The sequence below is a fragment of the Hypanus sabinus genome, chromosome 6, assembly GCF_030144855.1.
Source record: "Hypanus sabinus isolate sHypSab1 chromosome 6, sHypSab1.hap1, whole genome shotgun sequence".
In the NCBI taxonomy this organism is placed as follows: Eukaryota; Metazoa; Chordata; class Chondrichthyes; order Myliobatiformes; family Dasyatidae; genus Hypanus; species Hypanus sabinus.
Window position 1 is genome coordinate 16,184,453 of NC_082711.1, and position 23,568 is coordinate 16,208,020.

The following is a 23,568-nucleotide window of genomic DNA, read 5'->3' on the forward strand; positions in this document are numbered from 1 at the left end:
AATAATTGATGTCTTATTTTCTGCAGATACCAAAAAGCCTGTTCCAGATCAGGACTGGGAAATTCTACAGGAACCTGACGAAGTTACAGTTGAAATAGTAGATGGGGAGGAAGTTACTCTCAAACCAAGCTTGCCACCTGAGGCAGCACAGGAAGGTGATCTACATCTTCTTTGGGAAGCCTTGGCAAAAAAACGAAGAATGAGCCGAGAACCAACTCTTGATTCTATCAGCGAAGTACCAGAAGAAGATGACAAAGCTCTAAAACAACGGCTACAGAAACGTTTGGAGACTGAAGAATTATCTACAGATGACATGTCTAGAGCATGTGATTCTTATACAAGCTCTGATGAAGAGTCAAGATCAGGTACTCCATCCCTTGTTCATTACCTGAAAACAGCAGGACAGTCAACCATAACAATAGCAGGAAAAGTACAAACTATTTCTACAAGTGAATTTTTTAAACACTGGGAATCTACAAACGCTGAGCCTGAGAAGTTGAAAGATGAACCTGTCTCGGAAGAAGATCCATCTCTCACTGAAGCTGCAACCAAAATCCAAGCTGCATTTAAGGGTTATAAAATCAGGAAGGAACTGAAACAGCAAGGCATACCTGTGTTCGGAGAAGTTTTTAAACCTCAGACAATTGAGCTGGGCCAAACTATCCATCTTGAGTGTGTGGCCCTGAGTAAACCTGAAGTCAAAGTTCGATGGCTGAAAGGTGGAGAAGAGCTTGTTGATGGAAGACATTATCATATTGATAATTACAGTGATGGAACCTGTTCTTTAATTATTACAGGTGTGGAAGAAAAAGACTCTGGAACATATACTTGTGAGGCTTCTAACAAATTTGGCACAACTTCCCACAGTGGAAAAGTTAAAGTTGTAAGTGATGCGATGGAAACAGTTAAGAAGCTTACACAAGGCATCGGTATAAAGTACAGCACTGATAGTGAACCTGAAAGTTCTTCAGGAAGTGACGTTGATGATGCTTTCCGCAGGGCGGGCAAACGACTTCACAGACTACTGCGTTCAAAACTATCTTTTGAAATTTCTGATGTGGATGAAGATTTTTTTGTTAGTGCTGATGAAGGAGATGAAGAAATTTTGGACAGACAGACTTACCATGAGGATGAAAATTATATTTATATTAAGTTCGATACCTTAACTGAGGCAGAATTGGCTGCAGCCAGGTTTAAAGAGATATTTATTGGCCAGGGAATTCATGTTCAAATTGATATTTGCCAAGACAATAATAGGGTTGAGATACGGATTAAGAAGGTTTCGCGGTCTGCTGGTGCATTTGGAGAAGACCGTACATTCATACAAAAGGGACCACAAATTGAATCTGGTATGTTCTACTACTATTCCTTAAGTTTATTTCACAACTTTATGGGTTCCTTCACATTCAAAAAGTACAATATTTAATCTGGCATTACTTACTTAAGCTATAAAAGTGACCCCTGAGTTAAAGGGTGCCGGGGTGTCGGTGGTTGGTGTTGCATTCCTAGAAAATGGTTCACCTCATGGTTTTCTGTACCATGATTCACATCAGCTGTGCATGTGTCAAGAAAAATGAGTTTAAATAAATGTTGATTTATATACTTTAATTTCTCATAAATTCTGTGAGAGTAAATTTCATTACCTATCTCAAGTTTTTGTGATTTCTGAATTCTGTAAGGAGTTTTTGTGATGAGAACAGCTGGATCACAGGGGTCAAAGTACTAAAATTTAGGATATCCTAGGAAAAATAGCCACAACAAATATTGTGCATTTTATTATCTACCTGTAGTATTTATGTATGAAATGGAGTTTGCATATTCTTTGCTTTCAACATACTCTAAACAATGTGTAAATAATATAAAAAATGTATTAATTTATTTGAGAGTACAAATGCTACTGCTGTTACGTACCCCATAACGGGTTAAAAGAACCAGCAGAAATGGAACACACCTGGAGTCTGGTTTTGCTATAAATGAAACACTATTTATAGTATCTACGTGATACAGTAATATAAAACCAGATAAATCAAACAGGTTAGCAGAGTTTATGTGTATAAGTGTGTAAATATAAAACCCCAAACTTCTTCAAGCTTAGATGGTAAATGAATACAGTCTTACGATGGTATAGGAATGAAGTCAGTTCAGTTTCTGATATTAAGTTGAGTAGATGTGGGGGGGGTGGTGGTGGGAGGGGGTGTGGGAGGGGGAGAGAGAGAGAGAGAGAGATATGATTTGTTTTCCAAGTAAGCCGATGCCATTGATCTTTCCATTGTTCTCCGAAGTCCTGTTAAAGTCACCAACTGCGACCACACAAAAGGGTACCGTCTTCACGCAGTAAAGCTATCAATTCAGGCAAGGGTTCCATTTTCAGGAGCAGATCCATTATTTGTCCATTTGATTCCTGTGCATTCTAGAATGTCATTTCAACACACAGAATATCAAAGGAAATCTTACCCTGCAGGCAACTCTGGCAAACCCACCAGTTGAAGCTTGATGTTGTCATTCTCCAGCATATTTGGAACAGTATCTCTTCAGCAAAACTAGATGTTTGAAACTCTTCTTCAAAAACAGGAAGGTTGTCAGAGGGTACAACAGGTGATAGGACAGTTGGAAATGTTGGTGGAGAAATGGCAGATTGAATTTGAGTGTGTGGTGATGCATTTTGGGGGTTGAAATACCACTGGAGAGTATATAGAAATGACAGGAGCCTTAGGATCATCTCAGTTGTACAGGAAGCTACTGACACGATGAAAGAAGCTGCGAACACCACCAGAGATGGAGGACCTTCTTGCTGTCCACAGCAGTGACATAACAAGGAAAAGAGAGAGGATGCTGGTGAGACTGCACTTGTAATACAGTTTTGGTTGCCCAGCTAAAGTAAAAATTTTAGGAAACTGGTAAAAGTACAGAAATAATTTCCAAGAATGTTGTGAGGTCTTGATGGACTATGTTATTAGGAGATGTTGGACACACTAAGACTTTAGCTTTGGAGAGTAGGAGATGGATGAAATGATCTTCTAGAGATGCAAGGCATAGATAGGGTGAATGCATGCTGTTTTTTTCCTCGGTGTTGGTGATTCAAAAATTCAACGGCATGGGTTTAAGGTGAGAAGGGCAAGATTTGATGGATACTCGAGGTACAGTATTTTTACACAAAGGGGAATGAACTGTCAAAGGAAGTCATTGAATCAGATACAAAAACAACTTTTAAAAGACAGTTGGACAGGTACATGAATTCCAAAGTTTTGGAAGGTTATGAGCCCAAACGCTGGCAAATAGGATGAGTTTGGATGGACCAGCTGGACCAAAAGATCTATTCCCAAGCTGTATAACTCTGTTGCTGATTAGAGGGATCTTGAAGTGCAAGTCCTTAGTTCCATAGAAGTAGCAACAGGAGTGGATAGGTTGGTTTAAAAAAAAGGCAATATGACATACTTCAGTGGTCAGAGAACTAAGTATAAAATTTGGTAAATCATGTTTTTGGGTATATTAGACTTTGGTTAAGCCAGATTTGGAGTATAGTGTTGTAATTCTGCTTATAACAGTAGTATATAGAGGCTCTGAAGACGATGTAGAAGAGTTTCATCAGCATATTGTCTAGATGGAGTGTATTAACTATGAGGAGAGGTTGGACAGATTAGTTTCTCTAAATTATCAAAGGCTGAAAGACCAACCTAATCGAAGTATCTAAAATTATGAAAGGCGTAAATAGGGTCAGAGTCATTGTTCCAGGCTGGAAATGCGAAGTAATGGAAGGATTAGGTATAACATGAGAATGAGAAAGTTTAAAGATTTGTAATGCAAGTCTTTTACAGAGGCTGGTAGGTACTTTTAAAACATTGCCAGGGAAGTAGTGGTGGAAGCAGATGTGATGGCAAGTTTAAGAAGGAAACAGACAAACGAACAAGCGGGGAACAGAAGGATGCTGACTAGATGCAGGCAAGTGCAATTAGTTTAACTTGGCATCATGGTCAACACAGGCGTAATGATCTGAAGGGCCTGTTCCCAAGTTGTGTTGTTCTATATTCTCTGTTCTAAAAGGATATAAGAAGTTGACCATGTGTTCTCACATTCAATATGATCATGGCTGATCTGGATTTCAAGTCCACCTTCCTGACCTTTCTCTATAGTCTCCAATTCATTAGTTCTAAAAATTAGTCATGCACATCTTGTTGAGTCAGAGATCTTTAAAGACATACAACTCCCAGTTTTAAATTGTCCTTCTAGTGGAAGCAGACTCCCAGGATCTAATTTGTCTGTCCTTTTTAGAATCATGTATGTCTACATAAGATTACCCTTGTATTCTTCCAAACACCAGTGACTATAGATTGATTTGACTCAATCTATCACTGTATACCAGGGGTTTCCAGCCTAAGATCCACAAACCTCTTGGTTAATAGTAGGGGTCCATGGCATAAAAAGAGGTTGGAAACCCTTGCTTTAAGTGAAAAGTTTGGAAATAAATGCAAAAAGGAAACCCAGAGAAATATCAAAGGATTAATTTTAAATGAATGAGGTTTAAAATTCTATAATCATCAATTTTTTCAATAAGCTGTCAGCTCTAGTGCCTTTCCAGAAAAGTGTATTAGTAATGTTAATGCATTATTTATTTTACTGCTTCCCTCTGCCACCTGAAGCACCCCATGTTGTATCTGAGCTCCAGAACCAGGATGTTCAGGAAGGCTACCCTGTTAGTTTTGATTGCATGATAACTGGATATCCACCTCCTGTCGTACAATGGTTTAAGGATGGTAAGCTGATTGAGGAGAATGACCACTACATGATTAATGAAGATCAAGATGGGTGTCACCAACTCATCTTAACGTCTGTAATTCTGAGCGATATGGGAGTGTATCGATGTGTGGCAGAAAACTGCATTGGTGTTGCATCAACAAAGGCTGAACTAAGAGTCGATGGTAAGTGTGAAGATGGCAGAGTAATAAATTGAATGTAAATGATATAAGCTAAATAAAAGTATAACATTCCATTTGAAAACTTCAAGTGTATATTTCTAAAACTTTGACAACATTTTAATCTTATGAAACTTAGTTGGTTTAATTATTTACATTTGGTCCATTATCCACATAGTTTAACTGAGGCGTGTTAATATGAATACTCATGTTTATGCCATTGCTTCAACTAATTTCAAATTGGCCATTCAAAACTTTAATGATTATTGTGATTTCACCAATACAGAGTAACTATTTTAAACATAACAAGACAATGCTAAAATGTAGTCTATGAAAGCTTATATGTTATCAAGAAAATTAAGGTAATTAGTTAGCAAGCAAAACGCAGAAAGTAGGAGTAAAATAATAATGACTTGTGGTTCCTGTTGATAAATCCAATTGCTGTCCCTTCTCAACCACCAGTTATCAATATTTAGTAAGGACAGGAATAGTACTAGGCACAAATAGTCCATATTAGGCAGACCTCCCTCTGCTCTTTGCTGTGGGAGTTACACCCTATATGCAACCTTAATCCAACTGGGGAAACTGTTCCCTCAGGCATACTCATTTTTACCAACTGGTGGGTTGCGCTATCTCTCAAAAACTATGCAAGTAGTTCACCATGCCCACTGCTTTTCCTACTTCCTTATGGGCACTAACAAGACCTGTGTGTATTGGTCCTTCTACACGTTCCTTCCTTATACTGCCATCAGTATCACTAAAGTTTCCACTTTTTCTGACTGGACTCGTTGAGGGAGAGAGCAGAGTGCACTTGGCAATAATGGCTTGGGCTATATAAAACATAGGAAAGGCCAAAGATTGTGGAATTCACTATTTCTACAAAAATCACACTTGAGATGGTGTGATTTTGTATTTATAGACAATAGACAGTAGGTGCAGGAGTAGGCCATTCGGCCCTTCTAGCCAGCACCACCATTCACTGTGGTCATGGCTGATCATACGCAATCAGTACCCCGTTCCTGCCCTCTCCCTATATCCCTTGACCCCGCTATCTATAAGAGCTCTATCTAACTCTCTCTTGAATGCATCCAGAGACTTGGCCTCCGCTGCCTTCTGGGGCAGAGCATTCCTCATATCCACCACTCTCTGGGTGAAAAAGTTTTTCTGCATCTCAGTTCTAAATGGCCTACCCCTTATTCTTAAACTGTGACCTCTAGTTCTGGACTCACCCATCAGCGGGAACATGCTTCCTGCCTCCAGCATGTCCAATTCCTTAATAATTTTATATGTTTCAATCAGATCCCCTCTCATCCTTCTAAATTCCAGTGTATACAAGCCCAGTCGCTCCGATCTTTCAACATATGACAGTCCTGCCATTCCGGGAATTAACCATGTGAACCTACGCTGCACTCCCTCAATAGCAAGAATGTCCTTGCTCAAATTTGGAGACCAAAACTGCACATAATACTCCAGGTGGGGTCTCACCAGGGCCCTGTACAGCTGCAGAAGGACCTCTTTACTCCTATACTCAGTTCCTCTTGTTATAAAGGCCAGCATGCCATTAGCTTTTTTCACTGCCTGCTGTACCTGCATACTTGCTTTCATTGACTGATATTACAAGAACACCTAGATCTCGTTGTACTTCCCCTTTTCCTAACTTGACTCCATTTAGATAGTAATCTGCCTTCCTGTCCTTGCCACCAAGTGGATAACTTCACAGTTCTCCATATTAAACTGCATCTGCCATACATTTGCCCACTCACCCAACCTGTCCAAGTCACCCTGCATTCTCATAACATCCTCCTGACATTTCACACTGCCACCCAGCTTTGTGTCATCAGCAAATTTGCTAATGTTACTTTTAATCCCTTCATCTAAATCATTAATGTATATTGTAAACAGCTGCGGTCCCAGCACCGAACCTTGCGGTACCCCACTGGTCACAGCCTGCCATTCCGAAAGGGACCCGTTAATCGTTACTCTTTGTTTCCTGTCAGCCAGCCAATTTTCAATCCATGTCAGTACTCTGCCCCCAATACCATGTGCCCTAATTTTGCCCACTAATCTCCTATGTGGGACTTTATCAAAAGCTTTCTGGAAGTCCAGGTACACTACATCCACTGGCTGTCCCTTGTCCATAGTTACATCCTCAAAAAACTCCAGAAGATTAATGAAGCATGATTTTCGGGTTTATTTAGTTATTTCTTAGCTCTTCAAACCCTGAATATTGCTACCTTTTTATTGTGCTTATTTTAAGAAGATTCTTTTATTTTTTCCCTCCTGTTTGAAAATAATTTAGCAGTATAGTCAAAATCTAGAATCAGAATCAGATATGAATACCTTTGTCTTGTAATATGTGAAATTTGTTATTCTGTGGCAGTAGTACAGTGCAAATAATTAGAAATAGTATAAAATAAATATATTGCGGAAACAAAACCAACAACAAGGCAGTGTTCCTGGGTTCATGGATCTTTCAGAAATCTGATGACAGAGGGGAAGAAGCTCTGCCTGAATCATGGAGTGTAAATCTTTAGGCTCCTGTCCCTCCTCTGTCATGGTAGTCCTGAGAAGAGAGCATGTCCTAGATAGTGTAGGTTTTTAGTGATGGATGCCACCTTGTGATATTGACTCTTGAAAATGTCATCAGTGGTGAAGAGGATTGTGCCCTTGATGAAGCTTTCTGAGTCTACATCTCTTTGCAGCCTCTTGCAATCCTCTGTGTTGCAGCCTGTATACCAGATTGTAATGCAACCAGTCAGAATGCTCTCCACCATACATCTGTAAAGGTTTGCAAGAGCCTTTGGTAACATATCAAATCTCCTTAAACTCCTAAATGAAGTAGAGCTGCTGGCATGCCTTCTTCAAGATACAAGTTCTAGCATAAGTTTGAGTTGTAAAGGATTTTTTTTTACTCTCAGGCTTTTGTGAATCTTTATGGCAAATGACGGCTTAGTATATTCCTTATATTCAATACAATAGACATTAGGTGCAGGAGTAGGCCATTTGGCCCTTTGAGCCAGCACCGACATTCAATGTTATCATGGCTGATCATCCACAATCAGTACCCCGTTCCTGCCTTCTCCCCATATCCCTTGACACCGCTATCATTACCAGCTCTATCTAACTCTTCCTTGAAAGCATCCAGAGAATTGGCCCCCACTGCCTTATGAGGCAGAGCATTCCATAGATCCACAACTTTCTGGGTGAAATTCAAGATTACAGAAATCAGGCAGGAATGTGAAGATGAGGCCTAGAATTAGATATCCTCTCAGTAACATCTTTTGGGGATTTTACACTATTGCAAATTAATTATAGAATTAATTTTGCTATTCCTAATACTAAATTAAGTTTTGCCATTGATGAAGCATTAAGTAGCATAAACATTTAATGTAGAAATGCAGTGCCTGCTTATTTCCTTAAGTACAGTGAAACCCTTAAAATCTTAATGATAAAATCTAGAAAGTACCCAGACATCTTCAAGGAACAATAAGGACCTCCAGCATCCAGGGCATGCCCTTTTCTCACTGTTACCATCAGGTAGGAGGTACAGAAGCCTTAAGGCACACACTCAGCAATTCAGGAACAACTTCTTCCCCTGTGCCATCCAATTCCTAAAAGGACATCGAACCCATGAACACTACCTCACTTTTTAAATATACGTTATTTCTGTTAGTGCACAATTTTTTATCTATTTTATATACGTACGCTGTAATTGATTTACTTTTTTCTTCTATGTTATGTATTGCATTAAACTGCTGCTGCTAAGTTAACAAATTTCATGACACATGCCAGTGATAATAAATCTGATTCTGATGTTGCCTTTTTAATAGGTTTTTAATTTAAATGGTTTTAATTTCAGTTACTAGCTCAGACTACGACACAGCAGAAGCCACTGAGACATCTTCTTATGTCAGTGCCCAAGCTTCTCTCACGCGGTGAGCATGCTATAACTTCTGCATCTAATGAACTCAAAGATCATAATCAGATATTAGTTCGGTACAGCATTGTGGGGTGAATGGGCTGCTCCTGGGCTATATTATGTTATGCTCTGTATTCCAGAAATTTTAAATGTAAGTTTGTAAAATCCTTTTGTTGGTGTATTTTGAAAGCCTTTTCAAAGATGTATCTTTTTCCACAAGTGGGAATATATTTCTCTCCCTTTCCATGACATAGCCTAATATAATAGTTTCAGTTCCTTGAAAAGAAATTGTATTAATTTACTCATTACTTTATATCAGTGAGCAGAATTTAGAAGGTATGGAATCACAGGCTGAAGAAGAACAGCTGCCTCAGATTGTAGAAGAGCTGCACGATACCTTTGTTACTGTTGGAGCTCCAATAATAAAATTGCAAATTAAAGTTAAAGGTATTAAAAATTACCACCAATTATTTTTTGAGATCTTACGTGTATGTTGGAATCAGAATATAGATGTGTGTAGGTTTTCTCTCAGCTTGTGAATAAACTCTTTAAAAATGATGTTGAACGTTCTCCATGGAGATGAGAAATGCATTGACATGAATTTTATTCTCTGACAGCAGTAATAGGAAAAATGTTAGAATTAACTTGTAATTATGTGGTAATAAAGAGACTTAAAGAATAATAATGGCATTGGGCAAAAACAAAGTGGATTTATCAAAGGGAAATCATATTTGAACAAACCAATTAGAATTTTTTTCTGGGTTGTAGCTAGCAGAATAGGTAAGGATGAACGCATTGGCATATTTAAATTTTCAGAATAAAATTATTGAGAGTAATATACTGGCTTGGATGAGAATTGGGCAGAACGCACAGAAGGAATAAATAGATAATTTTTTCAGGTTGAGATTCAGTGCCAAGTGGAATACTGGTACTGCAGACCCAGATGTTCATCATCTGTATAGAAATATACTTATGATAAAGGGACAGCTGCACATTTATTAGAGGACAGGAGATTAAGCAGACTGAACCTAACTCACTTGAGTGAGAAAAGTTAGAAGTGATTTCACTGCATCATAGAAAATTTTAAAAGGGATTGACAATTCTTCCCTTGACTGCAGTGTCTTGAACCAAGTTATACATAGCCCTCCTTTGGTCTGGTCAACCATGGTTGTTGCATTCTAGATGTCAAAATCCATATTCAAGCCAGGGTAGTATGATATGAAGAGCAAGCTGTTGCCCATACAACAGGCAGTCCCTCTCCATGAAGTTGATGAATCCAAACGAATGGCAGAAACTGACACAATTTGGCACCAGCAGCAGTTAGTATTGACTGGCATCATAACCTTAGGGACTCCAGCTCTGGATTTTTTCCTTTTGGGTTTATTCCCGAAGCCTTTCCCATGAGTGGGTATAGTTGCAAGACAGCAGAGGTTTGAAATCAAAACCTTCCTTCTCCTGGATGAGCTGGCAACCATGGTAAATGAGTGCCATTTGTTCGGCGTGGCTGGTTTTTAGATGCCAGTAACCTGCCTTTGCTTCTTCTCCAGTCAGTAGAAATGGTTCTGCTGGACTTGGTGACTAAGCCACTTGTGAAGGCCAGGAGCTGGACTTGGTTGTCAGAAGCTATTTGAGAAACATGGCATTGAGAGCATTTAATAGGTAGTGTGAGCTTATCCCCACTACCCCCTCCCCATAGCTATGGCAAGCTTGAAGAACTAAGATACAAAATGGAGGGGGTGGGTGTTAAACATTCAGGACAAAGATCATACGGTCATAGAAAAGTACAGTGTAGTGTTATGTACCCCGTAACTGGGTGTCTTACCAGCAAACAGGCCCTTTGGCCCATCTAGACCTTGCTGAGTCATTTAAACTGCCTACAGCCATCGATCTACTCTGGGTGGAATCTTTTCACAGTCTTTAGAATTCCCTATCCAAGAGCACTGTGTCATCAGGTAAATTCAAGAAATCAATAAATGTGCAGGGAAAAAGAAAATTTGCAAGAAAGTGACACCAAAGTAAAAGATCAACCATGATCTTATTGAATTACAGAACAGTATGAGCTTCTAAATGACCTGTATCTTCATCTTTTCTGTTAATAGTATCCTAGAAATTGTGAAATTATTTGTCAGGCTTAGGATTAGTATCTGACATAGTTAGGCATTTGGAGAATTGCGAGCCGTTTTGAGCCACCTATCTAAGAAAGGATGATCCTGGGAATGAAAAGGTTAATATACGAGGAGTGTTTGGCTCTGGGACTGTACTTGCTGGAGTTTATAATAATTAGGGGGTTTCTTATTGAAACCTACTTAATATTGAAAGGCCTAGATAGAGTGGACGTGCAGAGGATGTTTCTAATTGTGGGAGAGTCTAGAATCAAGGAGCACAGCCTCTGATTAAAGAAATACCTCCTTATCTGTTATAAAGGGATGCCCTTCTATTCTGAGGGCAGTGAATCTGTGGAATAGATTACCACAGACAAGTTGTGGAGGTCAAGTTATTGGGTATTTTTTAAAGCAGAGTTTGATAGGTTATTGATTAGTAATGGCATCAAAGGTTAAGGAGAGTGGGCAGGAGAATGGGTTTGAGAGGGAAAGTAAATCAGGTCTTATCGACTAGTTGAGCAGACTCAATGGGCTGAATGGCTTACTTCTGTTCCTATGTCTTATGGTCCGTTGAGTGTCTTATTTAAATCAAGACATCTAAAGCAATGTAGCTCACAATATTATATCCACAACTTAAATTTCATATGAGAAGTTTGGCCTAAGGAGGATCAATCAAAAACTATATTATTCATAAAAAAGATTAATCAAAGAAAGATGTGTACTTATACTTGTATGTCTATGTAAGGTATTAGATAGAATGGTTTCTGTCCAAAAGTAAACCAAAAGAAGTGGTACATCTTGAATGGGTTAATTATTCTTATATTTGGCCCTTTTTTAAAATGATTTTCTTCAATACAATATCACTCTTCATTAGGTTATCCAGTCCCTCGTGTATATTGGTTTAAAGATGGAATACCTCTGCGTGCCACAGATGAGATTCTGATGACTGATGACAAAGGAGATCATTCCCTAGAAATTCTCAATGTTACAAAAGAAGCTGGTGGTGAATATGCAGCATACATCAGCAACCTATCAGGCTCAGCCTATACATCTGCTGTGGTGCATGTTCAAAGTAAGTGGAATACTTGTATTTCTGGTCTTTTGTCATTTGTGAGATATGGAGGGGTACTGTTTACAATCTGCTTTCACTGGCAGCTCAAAGATTGGGCACAGAGGAGACATAAGGCTGCAGATACTGGAGCAGCACACAATATGCTGGAAGAGCTCAGCAGTCGAGCAGCATCTGTGGGTGGAAAGGAAATGTGGACATTTTGGTGATGTAGGGTTGAATCCAAAAGGTCAGCAATTCCTTTCCTCCAGCAGATTCTTGCTCCAAGTCAAAGATTCCACCCACTCTGAACATTCTCTCTTTTACCCTCTCCCATCAATACAAAAGCCTAAAAGTATGCACCACCAGGCTCAATAACAGCTTCTGTTCCACTATCATCAGAATCTTTAATGGACCTCTCATACAATAAGATGGACTCTTGGCCTCACAATCTACCTCATTAACGTCTTGCATGTTATTGTTTACCTGCATTGCACTTTTTCTGCAGCTGTTACACTTTACTTGGCATTGTTATTGTTTTACCTTATTCTAGCTTAATGCACGATGTAATGATTTGATCTGCATAAAGAATATGCAAGATAAACTTTTCATTATATCTTGATACGCATAACAATAATAAACCAGTACCAAAAAAAGCACCAAGTATTGGGCACATTTGCTCCTACCAACATTTAAAGTAGAGTTTTCTTTGAAATGCAAGTTAAGTATCATAAATATTAGTAACTCCTGTTTAATCTCCTACCATCTTGTAAGAAATACGGAAACATCATAGCCAAGACAGTAAGACTAAAAAACAGCTGCTTCTTGAGGAATATCGTGTAGCTGAAAAATTCTACTCCCCAGGCTTGCCAATGGCCTTTGAGTGTTGTGAACTATTAAAGTCACTTGTTACAAGTAAATATGGGATTTTTTTTTAAATTAAGCGGTACCGCTTGTATTGTAAATATCTGCTTGCACAGACTGGAGTAGCAGCGCAATCTCCTTGTTTTGAGCAATGACAATAAAGTTCTACTCTATTCTAAATACCTGCAATGGACTGCTTCAATCTTACCAAAAAAGAAACAAGTGTCTCTGGCAGCAGGGAAAATTACTTCTGGAATATACACAGTTAAAACTCAATAACAAATCCAGCTACTTCATTCTTACTGTGAATCCTGTTAATATTAAGCCTTCCAGAAATTCATTGAAACTGAGCATACAGATTGAAGTTTGTTTGCTTGATTTATAGTGATTTTCATGAGCATTATTGTTTCATGCAAGACAGATATCCACAGAAAAGTGGCTGAACTATATGTACATCAATTATGTTTCAGGCCCAGAAGAAGAGATCGGTAAATGTGAGCCAGAAGAAAAGTCAGCAGGTAAAATGGAAATTGACTGAACCTTACCCTAACCCAAGGAAAGAGATTTAATGGAGATTTTAGAGCAAAGTTTTGTACACAGACATTACCGTTTGAAATTTGAAAGCACTGCAAAGGAGATGGTAGAATCAGATACTACATTTACAAGCTGTTCAGACAGACATTTATGTAGTTTATGCTAGAGGATACCGTCCTAAAACAAACAAATGAGATTTAATGTTGATGGGTGGAACGGACTAGGAGGGTCCATTTTGGTGCCATACAATTGTTACTCAGTAACAACTTACAATTCTATTGACTCTTTAACAAAGCAGATACAATATTTATAATAAGGCAGACAAAATAGCTATAAGTTAATTCAGGGTTATGTAATATGTATGAAAAGTTTAAAGCAATGCCATATAGTTTATAACTCAATAGAGGTTTTTAAAAAGTAAAGAAACTTGTGAACATTCTCATACAAGTTATCTCTCCTTCCTAATCTGTTTTCCATGTTTTGAATTTCAAATTTATTTACATTTTAATATAGGATGATTTTATATTATACTGATGTTTGGAAAATACAATCCACAACACCCCACAATCCAAATTAATTAAAACTATGCTAAGGTACACCTCTGAAAAAGGCATTTATAAATATAAAATTAAAACAAAACATCCCTATGAAAGTTGAGCATGAACAAGATATTGTTTATGTTCATAGGTAACCGAAAGTGAAGGTTGTGCAGTTGAATGTGTGATGGAGGGTCAGGGGATGGTTTCAAGTTCATGAATCATTAGGTTCTCTTCCAGTATGGGTTGGACCTGTACAAGAAGGATGGGTGCCAATATCATTGCAGGGTGATTTCCTAGTTCCACTCAGGAGTGTTTAAACTTGAGTGGCTTGATTAGACTGATGGACTAAAGTTTGTTTATTTCATCGTCAGGTTTTGAGTAAAGCAGATGAACTTGTGCCTGGATTTGTACATGGCATTATGATATTGCGGCTAATACGGAAACTTAATTGAGAGAAGGGGCAGGACTGGAAACTTTCAATGTTTGAAGTTGTGGATCGTAAAGAAAATTATCAAAGCATGCAAGAGAATATAGACCCATTAAGAAAGTGGACTGACAAGTGGCAAACAAGTGTGATGTGTTGTACTTTGGGAGGTCAAATTTAAGGGCAAAGTACACAGTAAATAGGAGAACCTTAGAAGTACTGAAATGCAGTGGGATCTGAGCATGCAAGTGCCATGGCTGTCTGAAAGTGGTAACATTGGTAGATAGGGTGGGAAAGAAGACAATAGCATGCTTCCCTTCATTGGTTAGGGGATTGAATATAAAAGATGAGAAGTCATGGCACAACTATATAAACCCTGTTAGGCCATGTTTAGTCACCCCATCATAGGAAGGATGTGGATACTTTAGAGAGGCTATAAAAGAGATCAGCAGAATATTGTCTGGATTAAAGACTATTAGCTATGAGAATAATGAGGAGAGGTTGACAAATGTATATTGCATTCTCTGGAGTGTTAGATAAGTAGATAAGATTGGTTTAATTTAGCATCATGGTCAACACAGACATCATGGGCTGAAAAGGTTCTGTGGGGCAGGATTAACCTAAGATGAGAAAAATGAGGGCTGCTGTGGGTTAGACAATAGAGCTTTGTTGATGGGAGGTCTTGTCTGATTTTTTTTTAAGTATAAAATATATTGATGAGGGCACTGTGCTTGGTATAATCTACATGGGACCTTTCATGTCTCCCATGTAAAGCTAATCCCAGTGGTTTGAAGCTATGGTGTCCAAGATATTGGCAAATTGTTTCCAAAGTTGTCTTTGTAATAGGAAACTGAGAATGATGATAGAAGATTGCTTTGGTGATTGGAAACCTATGACCTGTGCTTACCACAGGGATTGGGGCTATGTTCCTTTCTGTTTGTTATTTATTAATAAGTAATCATAATGTTATTTGTTACTCATTTGTTAATACATAAAGTATGATGAGTAAGTTTGCAGATGACACAAAAATTGATGTTGTTGATAGTGAAGAGGATGGTCTTTGGTTACAGAATAATCTTGATCAGTAATTTAGCATAGATCAATAAGATCAGTGATGCAGGGTTTTGACATAAAATGTTTGATTCACTGGGTTCCTCTAGCAGATAGTTTGTTGGGTAAATTTCTATTGTAGTTTTATATTTTGGAGATGCAATAAATAGTCTTAATTGGCCAAAATATTTATATGTTCTTTTTGTTTTCTTAAGGAAAACAATAATGAATATATTTGTAGCACACATAAAATGCCGGAGGAACTCAGCAGGCCAGGCAGCATCTATGGACAAGAGTGCAGTCGATGTTTCTGGCCGAGACCCTTCAACAGGACTGAGTCTTGGCCCGAAATGTTGATTGTAGTCTTTTCCATTGATGCTGCCTGGCCTGCTGAGTTCCTCCAGCATTGTTGTGTGTTTTGCTTAGATTTCCAGCATCTGAAGATTTTCTCTTGTTAATGAATATCAGTTTTTGGTTCATGACAACAAGGAAATGATTGCATTTAGAAACTAGCACCAGATTCCTTTTTGATTGCTCTTCCTTTGTTGTGATAGAGGTGAGATTACATCTGAAATGTTTGCACAATTTTGGTCTATCTACATGAAGAAGCATAGAAAGAGAGCATAGAATCAACAGATTCATCCTTGGACTGGAGGCATTGTCCTATGAGGAGCAAATAAGCAGACTGGGCTCACTCTTTAGGGTTTTTTAAGAATGAGGGGTGATCCCAAAAACCATTTGCACCACTTCTTGGCTATGGTAGCATTGGCCACAGTCTCAAAAAAAAGGCCTGCCTTTGCAGGAGAGCAGAAATTTCTTCAGCCATTTGCTTGTTAATCCACAGAAGTCTATAGAAAAATAGTAACTGAGTATATTCAAGATGGAGATGAAGAAATGTTTGTTTATTAAGGAAATTAAGGGATATTTGGTCTTTCCAGGAAGGTCATAGTCATAGCCATATAACAATTAGAGCACAGAAACAGGCCATCTTGGCCCTTCTAGTCCGTGCTGAATGCTTACACTCACCTAGTCCCACTGACCCGCATTCAGCCCATAACCCTCCATTCCTTTCCTGTCCATATACCTATGCAATTTTACTTTAAATGACAATACTGAACCTGCCTCTACCACACCTACTGGAAGCTCATTCCACACAGCTACCACTCTCTGAGTAAAGAAATTCCCCCTCGTGTTACCCTTAAACTTTTGCCCCCTAAGTCTCAACTCATGTCCTCTTGTTTGAATCTCCCCTAGTCTCAATGGAAAAAGCCTATCCATGTCAACTCTATCTATCCCCCTCATAATTTTAAATACCTCTATCAAGTCCCCCCTCAACCTTCTATGCTCCAAAGAATAAAGACCTAACTTGTTCAATCTTTCCCTGTAACTTAGGTGCTGAAACCCAGGTAACATTCTCTGTACTCTCTCTATTTTGTTGACATCTTTCCTATAATTCAGTGACCAGAACTGCACACAATACTCCAAATTCGACCTTACCAATGTCTTGTACAATTTTAACATTACATCCCAACTCCTATACTCAATGCTCTGATTTATAAATGCCAACATACCAAAAGCTTTCTTCACCACCCTATCCACATGAGATTCCACCTTCAGGGAACTATGCACCATTATTCCTAGATCACTCTGTTCTACTGCATTCTTCAGTGCCCTACCATTTACCACGTATGTCCTATTTGGATTATTCCTACCAAAATGTAGCACCTCACACTTATCAGCATTAAACTCCATCTACCATAGCTCAGCCCACTCTTCTAACTGGCCTAAATCTCTCTGCAAACTTTGAAAATCGACTTCATTATCCACAACACCACCTACCTTAGTATCATCTGCATACTTACTAATCCAATTTATCACCCCATCTTCCAGATAATTAATGTAGTCACTGGCCTCCAACCTGACAAACAGTTATCCACCACTACTCTCTGGCATCTCCCACCCAGCCACTGTTGAATCCATTTTACTACTTCAATATTAATACCTAATGATTAAACCTTCCTAACTAACCTTCCGTGCGGAACCTTGTCAAAGGCCTTACTGAAGTCCATATAGACAACATCCACTGCTCTACCCTCATTAATTTTGCTCGTAACCTCTTCAAAAAATTCAATAAGATTTGTTAAACATGACCTTCCATGCACAAATCCATGTTGACTGTTCCTAATCAGACCCAGTCTATCCAGATGATTAGATATACCATCTCAAAGAATACTTTCCATTAATTTACCCACCATGACATCAAACTGACAGACCTATAATTGCTAGGTTTACTCTTAGAACACTTTTTAAACAATGAAACCACATGAACAATACGCCAATCCTCCGGCACCATCCCCATTTCTAACGACATTTGAAATATTTCTGTCAGAGCCCCTGCTATTTCTACACTAACCTCCCTCAAGATCCTAGGGAATATGCTGTCAGGACCCAGAGATTTATCCACTTTTATATTCCTTAAAAGCCTCAGTACTTGCTCCTCTTTAATCGTCATAGTTTCCATAACTTCCCTACTTGTTTCCCTTACCTTACACAATTCAATATCCTTCTCCTTAGTGAATACCAAAGAAAAGAAATTGTTCAAAATCTCCCCCATCTCTTTCGCTCCACACATAGTTGTCCACTCTGATTCTCTAAGGGGCTAATTTTATCCCTCACTATCCTTTTGCTATTAATATAACTGTAGAAACCCTTTGGATTTATTTTCACCTTACTTGCCAAAGCAACCTCGTATCTTCTTTTAGCTTTTCTAATTTCTTTCTCAAGATTCTTCTTACATTCTTTATATTCCTTGAGCACCTCATTTATTCCATGCTGCCTATATTTATTGTAGATATCTCTCTTATTCCTAATCAAGTTTCCAATATCCCTTGAAAACCATAGCTCTCTCAAACTTTTAACCTTTCCTTTCAACCTAACAGGAACATAAGGATTCTGTACCCTCAAAATTTCACTTTTAAGTGACCTCCATTTCTCTATTACGTCCTTCCCGTAAAACAAATTGTCCCAATCCACTCCTAAATCCTTTTGCATCTCCTCAAAGTTAGCCTTTCTCCAATCAAAAATCTCAACCCTAGATCCAGTCCTATCCTTCTCCATAATTATATCGAAACTAATTGAGTTTATTTGTATATAACAATATGACAGTGGGGTAACATTCTGTATGTCAATATCTTATTGAATAAGCAGCTGAAAGGGGCCATATGGCTTATTCCTGTTCCTATTTCTTACTTCCTTATGTTCTTATGTACCCAGAAAAAACAGAGAAGTTGATTCCACCAAGGTTTCTGGAGCGCTTCACAAGTAGGAGTGTAAAAAAAGGAGCAAGTATTACATTAACTGTCAAGGTGGAAGGTATGTTGTGTATATAATGTGTTTTTTGAAAAACTGCATAAAGTCAGTAATTCATATTACTAATTATTCATGCCAAAAACACTGTATTCTCAAATATACTACCGCAGTAAGGTCTCTGGACTCACAAGATGAAGAGGATTAACATTTACTCCTAATCATTCTTGTACATCTCCTATGCACTGATACATCCTGTGGTTTTCATAATTGTTTTGCAAGGCTCTCTTCTGAAATTTGTTGGAAGTATGTACTTAGATCACTAATGGCATATTTTTTGCAGGATCTCCAATACCTGATGTAACATGGCTTAAAGAAGAGTCAGTGGAAGATGTCATCTGGATTAAACAGAATACACCAGGTTATACATTGGCTAGCTCAAATATGCAGCACAGTTTGATCCTGCTGGATGTTGGGAAGGAGTACTCTGGATCCTATACCTGTATTGCTACAAACAAAGCTGGCCAATCAATCTGTTCTGCTCAGTTGAATGTTGTGGATGGTAAGTCATATTTACTGAAAAGTTTGTCATAACACCATAAGAAATAGGAATAGAATTAGCAAACATAAGGAAATCTGCAGATGCTGGAAATTCAAGCAACACACAAAATGCTGGTGGAACAGAATTAGGTCATTTTGGCCCATCAAATCTGCTCCACTATTCTATCATGACTGATCTATTATTGCTGTCAACCCCATTTTTCTGCCTTCTCCTCAGAACCTTTGACGCCCAGACTAATAAAGAACCTATCAACTTCTGCTTTAAATGTGTTCAGTGACTTGGCCTCTTCAGCTGTTTATGGCAATGAATTCCACAGATTCACTACCCTCTGGCTGAACAAATCCTTCCTAATTTCTGTTCTAAGTGGACTTCCCTCTATTCTGAGGTTGTGTCCTTTGGCCCTAGATTCACCCAAATAGGAAACACCCTCCCCACATTCACTCTGTCTCGGCCTTTCAGTATTTGATAGGCTTCAATGAGGTCCCCTCTCATTCTTCTAAACTTCATTGAGTACAGGCTCAGAGCCATCAAACACTCCTCATATGTTAACCCTTTCATTCTCGGAATCATTCTCATGAACTTCCTTTGGTCCATCTCAAATGGCAGCATATCTTCTCTAAGATAAGGGGCCCAAAACTGCTTGCGATACTCCAAGCATGGTCTTATAAAGTCCTCTCGAAATGAAAGCTAACATTACATTTGCCTTCCTTACCACTGACTCAACCTGCAAGTTAACCTTCAAGTTCAATTTTAATTATCATTCAACCCTAATGAATACAGTCAATCAAAATAGCATTTCTCTGTGGTCAGGATGCAAAACATACACAGCACAAGACACATATTGTATATATAAGATAGCAAGTAAACATACAGTCACTCAAAAAATATATAAAACCATAAGACATAGGAGCAGAATTAAGCCATTCAGCCCATCAAATCTGCTCTGCCATTCCATCATGGTTGATCCCAGATCCCACTCAACACACATTCACCCGCCTATACGCACAGACTTGGCCTCCGCCGCAGTCTGTAGCAAAGCTTTCCACAGATTTACTATTCTCTGGTTAAAAAATATTCTTCCTTATCTCTGTTCTAAAGCTTCATCCCTCAATTTTGAGCCTGTACCCTCCAGTTCTGGATACCCCCACCATAAGAAACATCCTCTCCACATTCACCCTATCTAGTCCTTTCAACATTCGGTAGGTTTCAATGAGATCCTCCTGCATTCCTCTAAATTCTAGTGAGTACAGGCCTAAAGCTGCCAAGTTCTCTTCATGTGTTAACCCTTTCATTCCTGGAATTATCCTCATGAGCCACCTCTGGAGTCTCTCCAAAGACATCACATCTTTTTTGAGATGTGGGGCCCAGAACTGTTGACAATACTCCAAGTGCAGCCTGATTCGTGTCTTATGAAGGCTCAGCATGATCTTCTTGCTTTTATATTTTATGCCCCTTGAAAAAAATGCTAACATTGCATTTGCCTTCTATACCACAGACTCAACCTGTAAATTAACTTTATGGGAGTCTTGCACAAGGACTTCTAGGTCCCTCTGCACCTCTGATGTTTCAACCTTTAGATAATCATCTATAGTATTCTATTATCATACATTTACCAGCACTGTATTCCATCTGCCACTTTTTTGCTCAGTTTTCCAATTTGTTTAAGTCCTGCTGCAATCGCATTGCTTCCTCAGCACTACCTACCCCTCCACCTATCTTCATATCATCTGCAAACTTTGCCACAAATCTGTCAATTCCATTATCAAAATCACTGACAATGTGAAAAGGAGTGGTCAACCAGAAAAGATCCTCTTTTATTCCCACTCATCACTGCCTCCTGTCTGCCATTCAGCTATCCATGTCAGTATGTTCCCTCTGTGCGTGTGTGTGTGTGTATCTAAAGTCCCTTAGGGATATGTCCTGTAAATTGGCGTTACTATCGGCAAGAAAAAGCTGTTCTCGGCAGTCCACAGACAAACGCGCACACAGTCCAGCTTGTCATTCCACTGATTGAACACTGGAGGACAGCACTGACAGCAGAGGCCATCCTCCCACAACCGAGCATGGATACCATGCTATGCCACCTCTGGCGTCTCCTCTCCTGAACTGCAGTAACAGGCAAGTCTGCAGCTTGAATCCTGTACAAGGTATCCCAATTCCCTTTGCACCTCTGAATTTTGAATCTTTTCCCCTTTCAAAAATAGTCTGCTCCATTATTCCTTCAATCAAAGTGCATCACCATACACTTCCCTACACTATATTCCATCTACCACTATTCTCCCATTCTCCCAATCTGTCTGTCTTCCTGCAGATTCTCGACTTCCTCAGCACCATCTGCCCCTCCACCTATCTTCGTATTGTCTGCAAACTTGGCCACAAAGCCGTCAGTTCCGTCATCCAAATTGTTGACATATAACACGAAAAGAAGCTGTTCCAACACCAATACTTGTAGAACACCACCAGTCACCAGCAGCCAATCAGAAAAGACCCCCTTTATCCCTACTTTCTGCCTCCTGCCAGTCAGTCAATCTTCTATACATGCCTGTACTCCCTCTGTAATACCATGGGCTCTTATTAAGTAGCCTCATGTGCACCACCAAAGGCCTACTTAAAATCCAACACTCTGTAACTCACCTTTGTCTATCTTGCATGTTATTTCTTCAAAGAGTATAAGACCATAATACATAAGAGCAGAATTAGGTCAATTGGTCCTTCAAGTCTGCTTCACCATTCAATCATGGCTGATACTTTTTCACTCCCCAGCCTTCTCCCCGTAACCTTTGATGCGGTGTCCAATGAAGAACCTATCAAGCTCTGCCTTAAATATACCCAGACCTGGCCCACAGCTGCCTGTGGTAATAAATTCCACAAATTCATCACCCTCTGGTTAAAGAAATTTCTCCACATCTCTGTTTTAAGTGGATGCCCCTCTATCCTGAGACTGAGCCCTCTTGTCCTAGACTCCCCCATCATGGGAAACATCCCTTCCATATCTACACTGTCTAGGCTTTCAATATTCAAAAGATTTCAATGAAATCCCCCTTCATCCTTCTAAAATCCAGCGGGTACAGACCCAGAGCCATCAAATGTTCCACATATGGTTACCCTTTCATTCCTGAAATCATCCTTGTGAACCTCCTCTGAACCCTTTCCAATGCCAGCACATGTTTTCTTGGAAAAGGAGCATCGAACTGTTCACAATACTCAAGATGAGGCCTCACCAGTGCCTTATAAAACCTCAGTATCACATCCCTTCTCTTATATTTCTAGACTTCTTGAAATGAATGCTAAAATTGTGTTTGCCTTCCTCACCACCGACTCTACCTGCAAGTTAACCTTCGGGGCATTCTGCACAAGGACTGCCAAGTCACTTTGAACCTCCGATTTTTGGATTTTCTCCCCATTTAGAAAGTAGTCTGCACATTCATTTCTTCTACCAAAGTGCATTACCATGCATTTTCCAACATTGTATTTAATTTGCCACTTTCTTGCTCATTCTCCTAATTTGTCTAAGTCCTTCTGCAGCCTGTTTCCTCAACACTACCTGCCCCTCCACCAATCTTTGTATCATCTGAAAACTTGGCAACAAAGCTTTCTATTCCATCATCTAAATCATTGATACACATCATAAAAAGTGCAGTCCCAACACCAACCTCTGCGCAACACCATTTATCACTGGCAGCCAACCGGAAAAGGATCCTGCCTCCTACCAGTCAACCATTCCTTTAATACTATTGGCACTTAACTTGGTAAGCAACCTTATGTGTGTCACCTTGTCCAGGGTCTTCTATAAGTCCAAATATATAGCATCCACTGCATCCCCTTTTTCTTTCCTACTTGAAATCTCCTCAAAGAATATCTACAGGTTCATCAGGCAAGATTTATCCTTAAGGAAACAATGCTGACTTTGTACTACTTTGTCCTGTGTCACCAAGTGCTCCATAACCTCATCCTTAACAATTGACTCCAACACCTTCTCAATCACTGAGGTCAGGCTAACTGTTCTATAATTTCCTTTCTGTTGCCTCTAAGAAAGGAGGAAGAGTGGAGCGACATTTGCAATTTCCAGTCTTCTGGAACTGTGCCAGAGTCCAATGATTTTTTTGAACGGTCATTATTAATGCCCGCACAATCTCTACCACTACCTTTTTCAGAACCCTTGGATGCAGTTCATCTGGTCCAGGTGACTTATGTACCCTTAGGTCTTTCAGCTTTTTGAACACTTTCTCTATTGTAATAGTAACTGGATTCACTTCTTTACCCTCACACCCAAATAAAGCCAATTCAATTCAATTCAATTAAAATGAGTT

The 23,568-nt window shown here is 39.1% G+C and overlaps 1 protein-coding gene across 1 annotated transcript in view; it reads left to right on the forward strand.

The window, feature by feature from the left end:
• Nucleotides 1-23,568, forward strand: part of obscnb (obscurin, cytoskeletal calmodulin and titin-interacting RhoGEF b) — a 533,110-nt gene that overhangs the window by 339,270 nt on the left and 170,272 nt on the right. Inside the window, 8 exon segments of the mRNA XM_059971780.1 lie at nt 27-1,349; nt 4,638-4,916; nt 8,770-8,845; nt 9,149-9,276; nt 11,806-12,003; nt 13,314-13,361; nt 18,664-18,762; nt 19,040-19,258. Of these exon segments, the coding sequence (XP_059827763.1) occupies nt 27-1,349; nt 4,638-4,916; nt 8,770-8,845; nt 9,149-9,276; nt 11,806-12,003; nt 13,314-13,361; nt 18,664-18,762; nt 19,040-19,258 (2,370 nt within the window).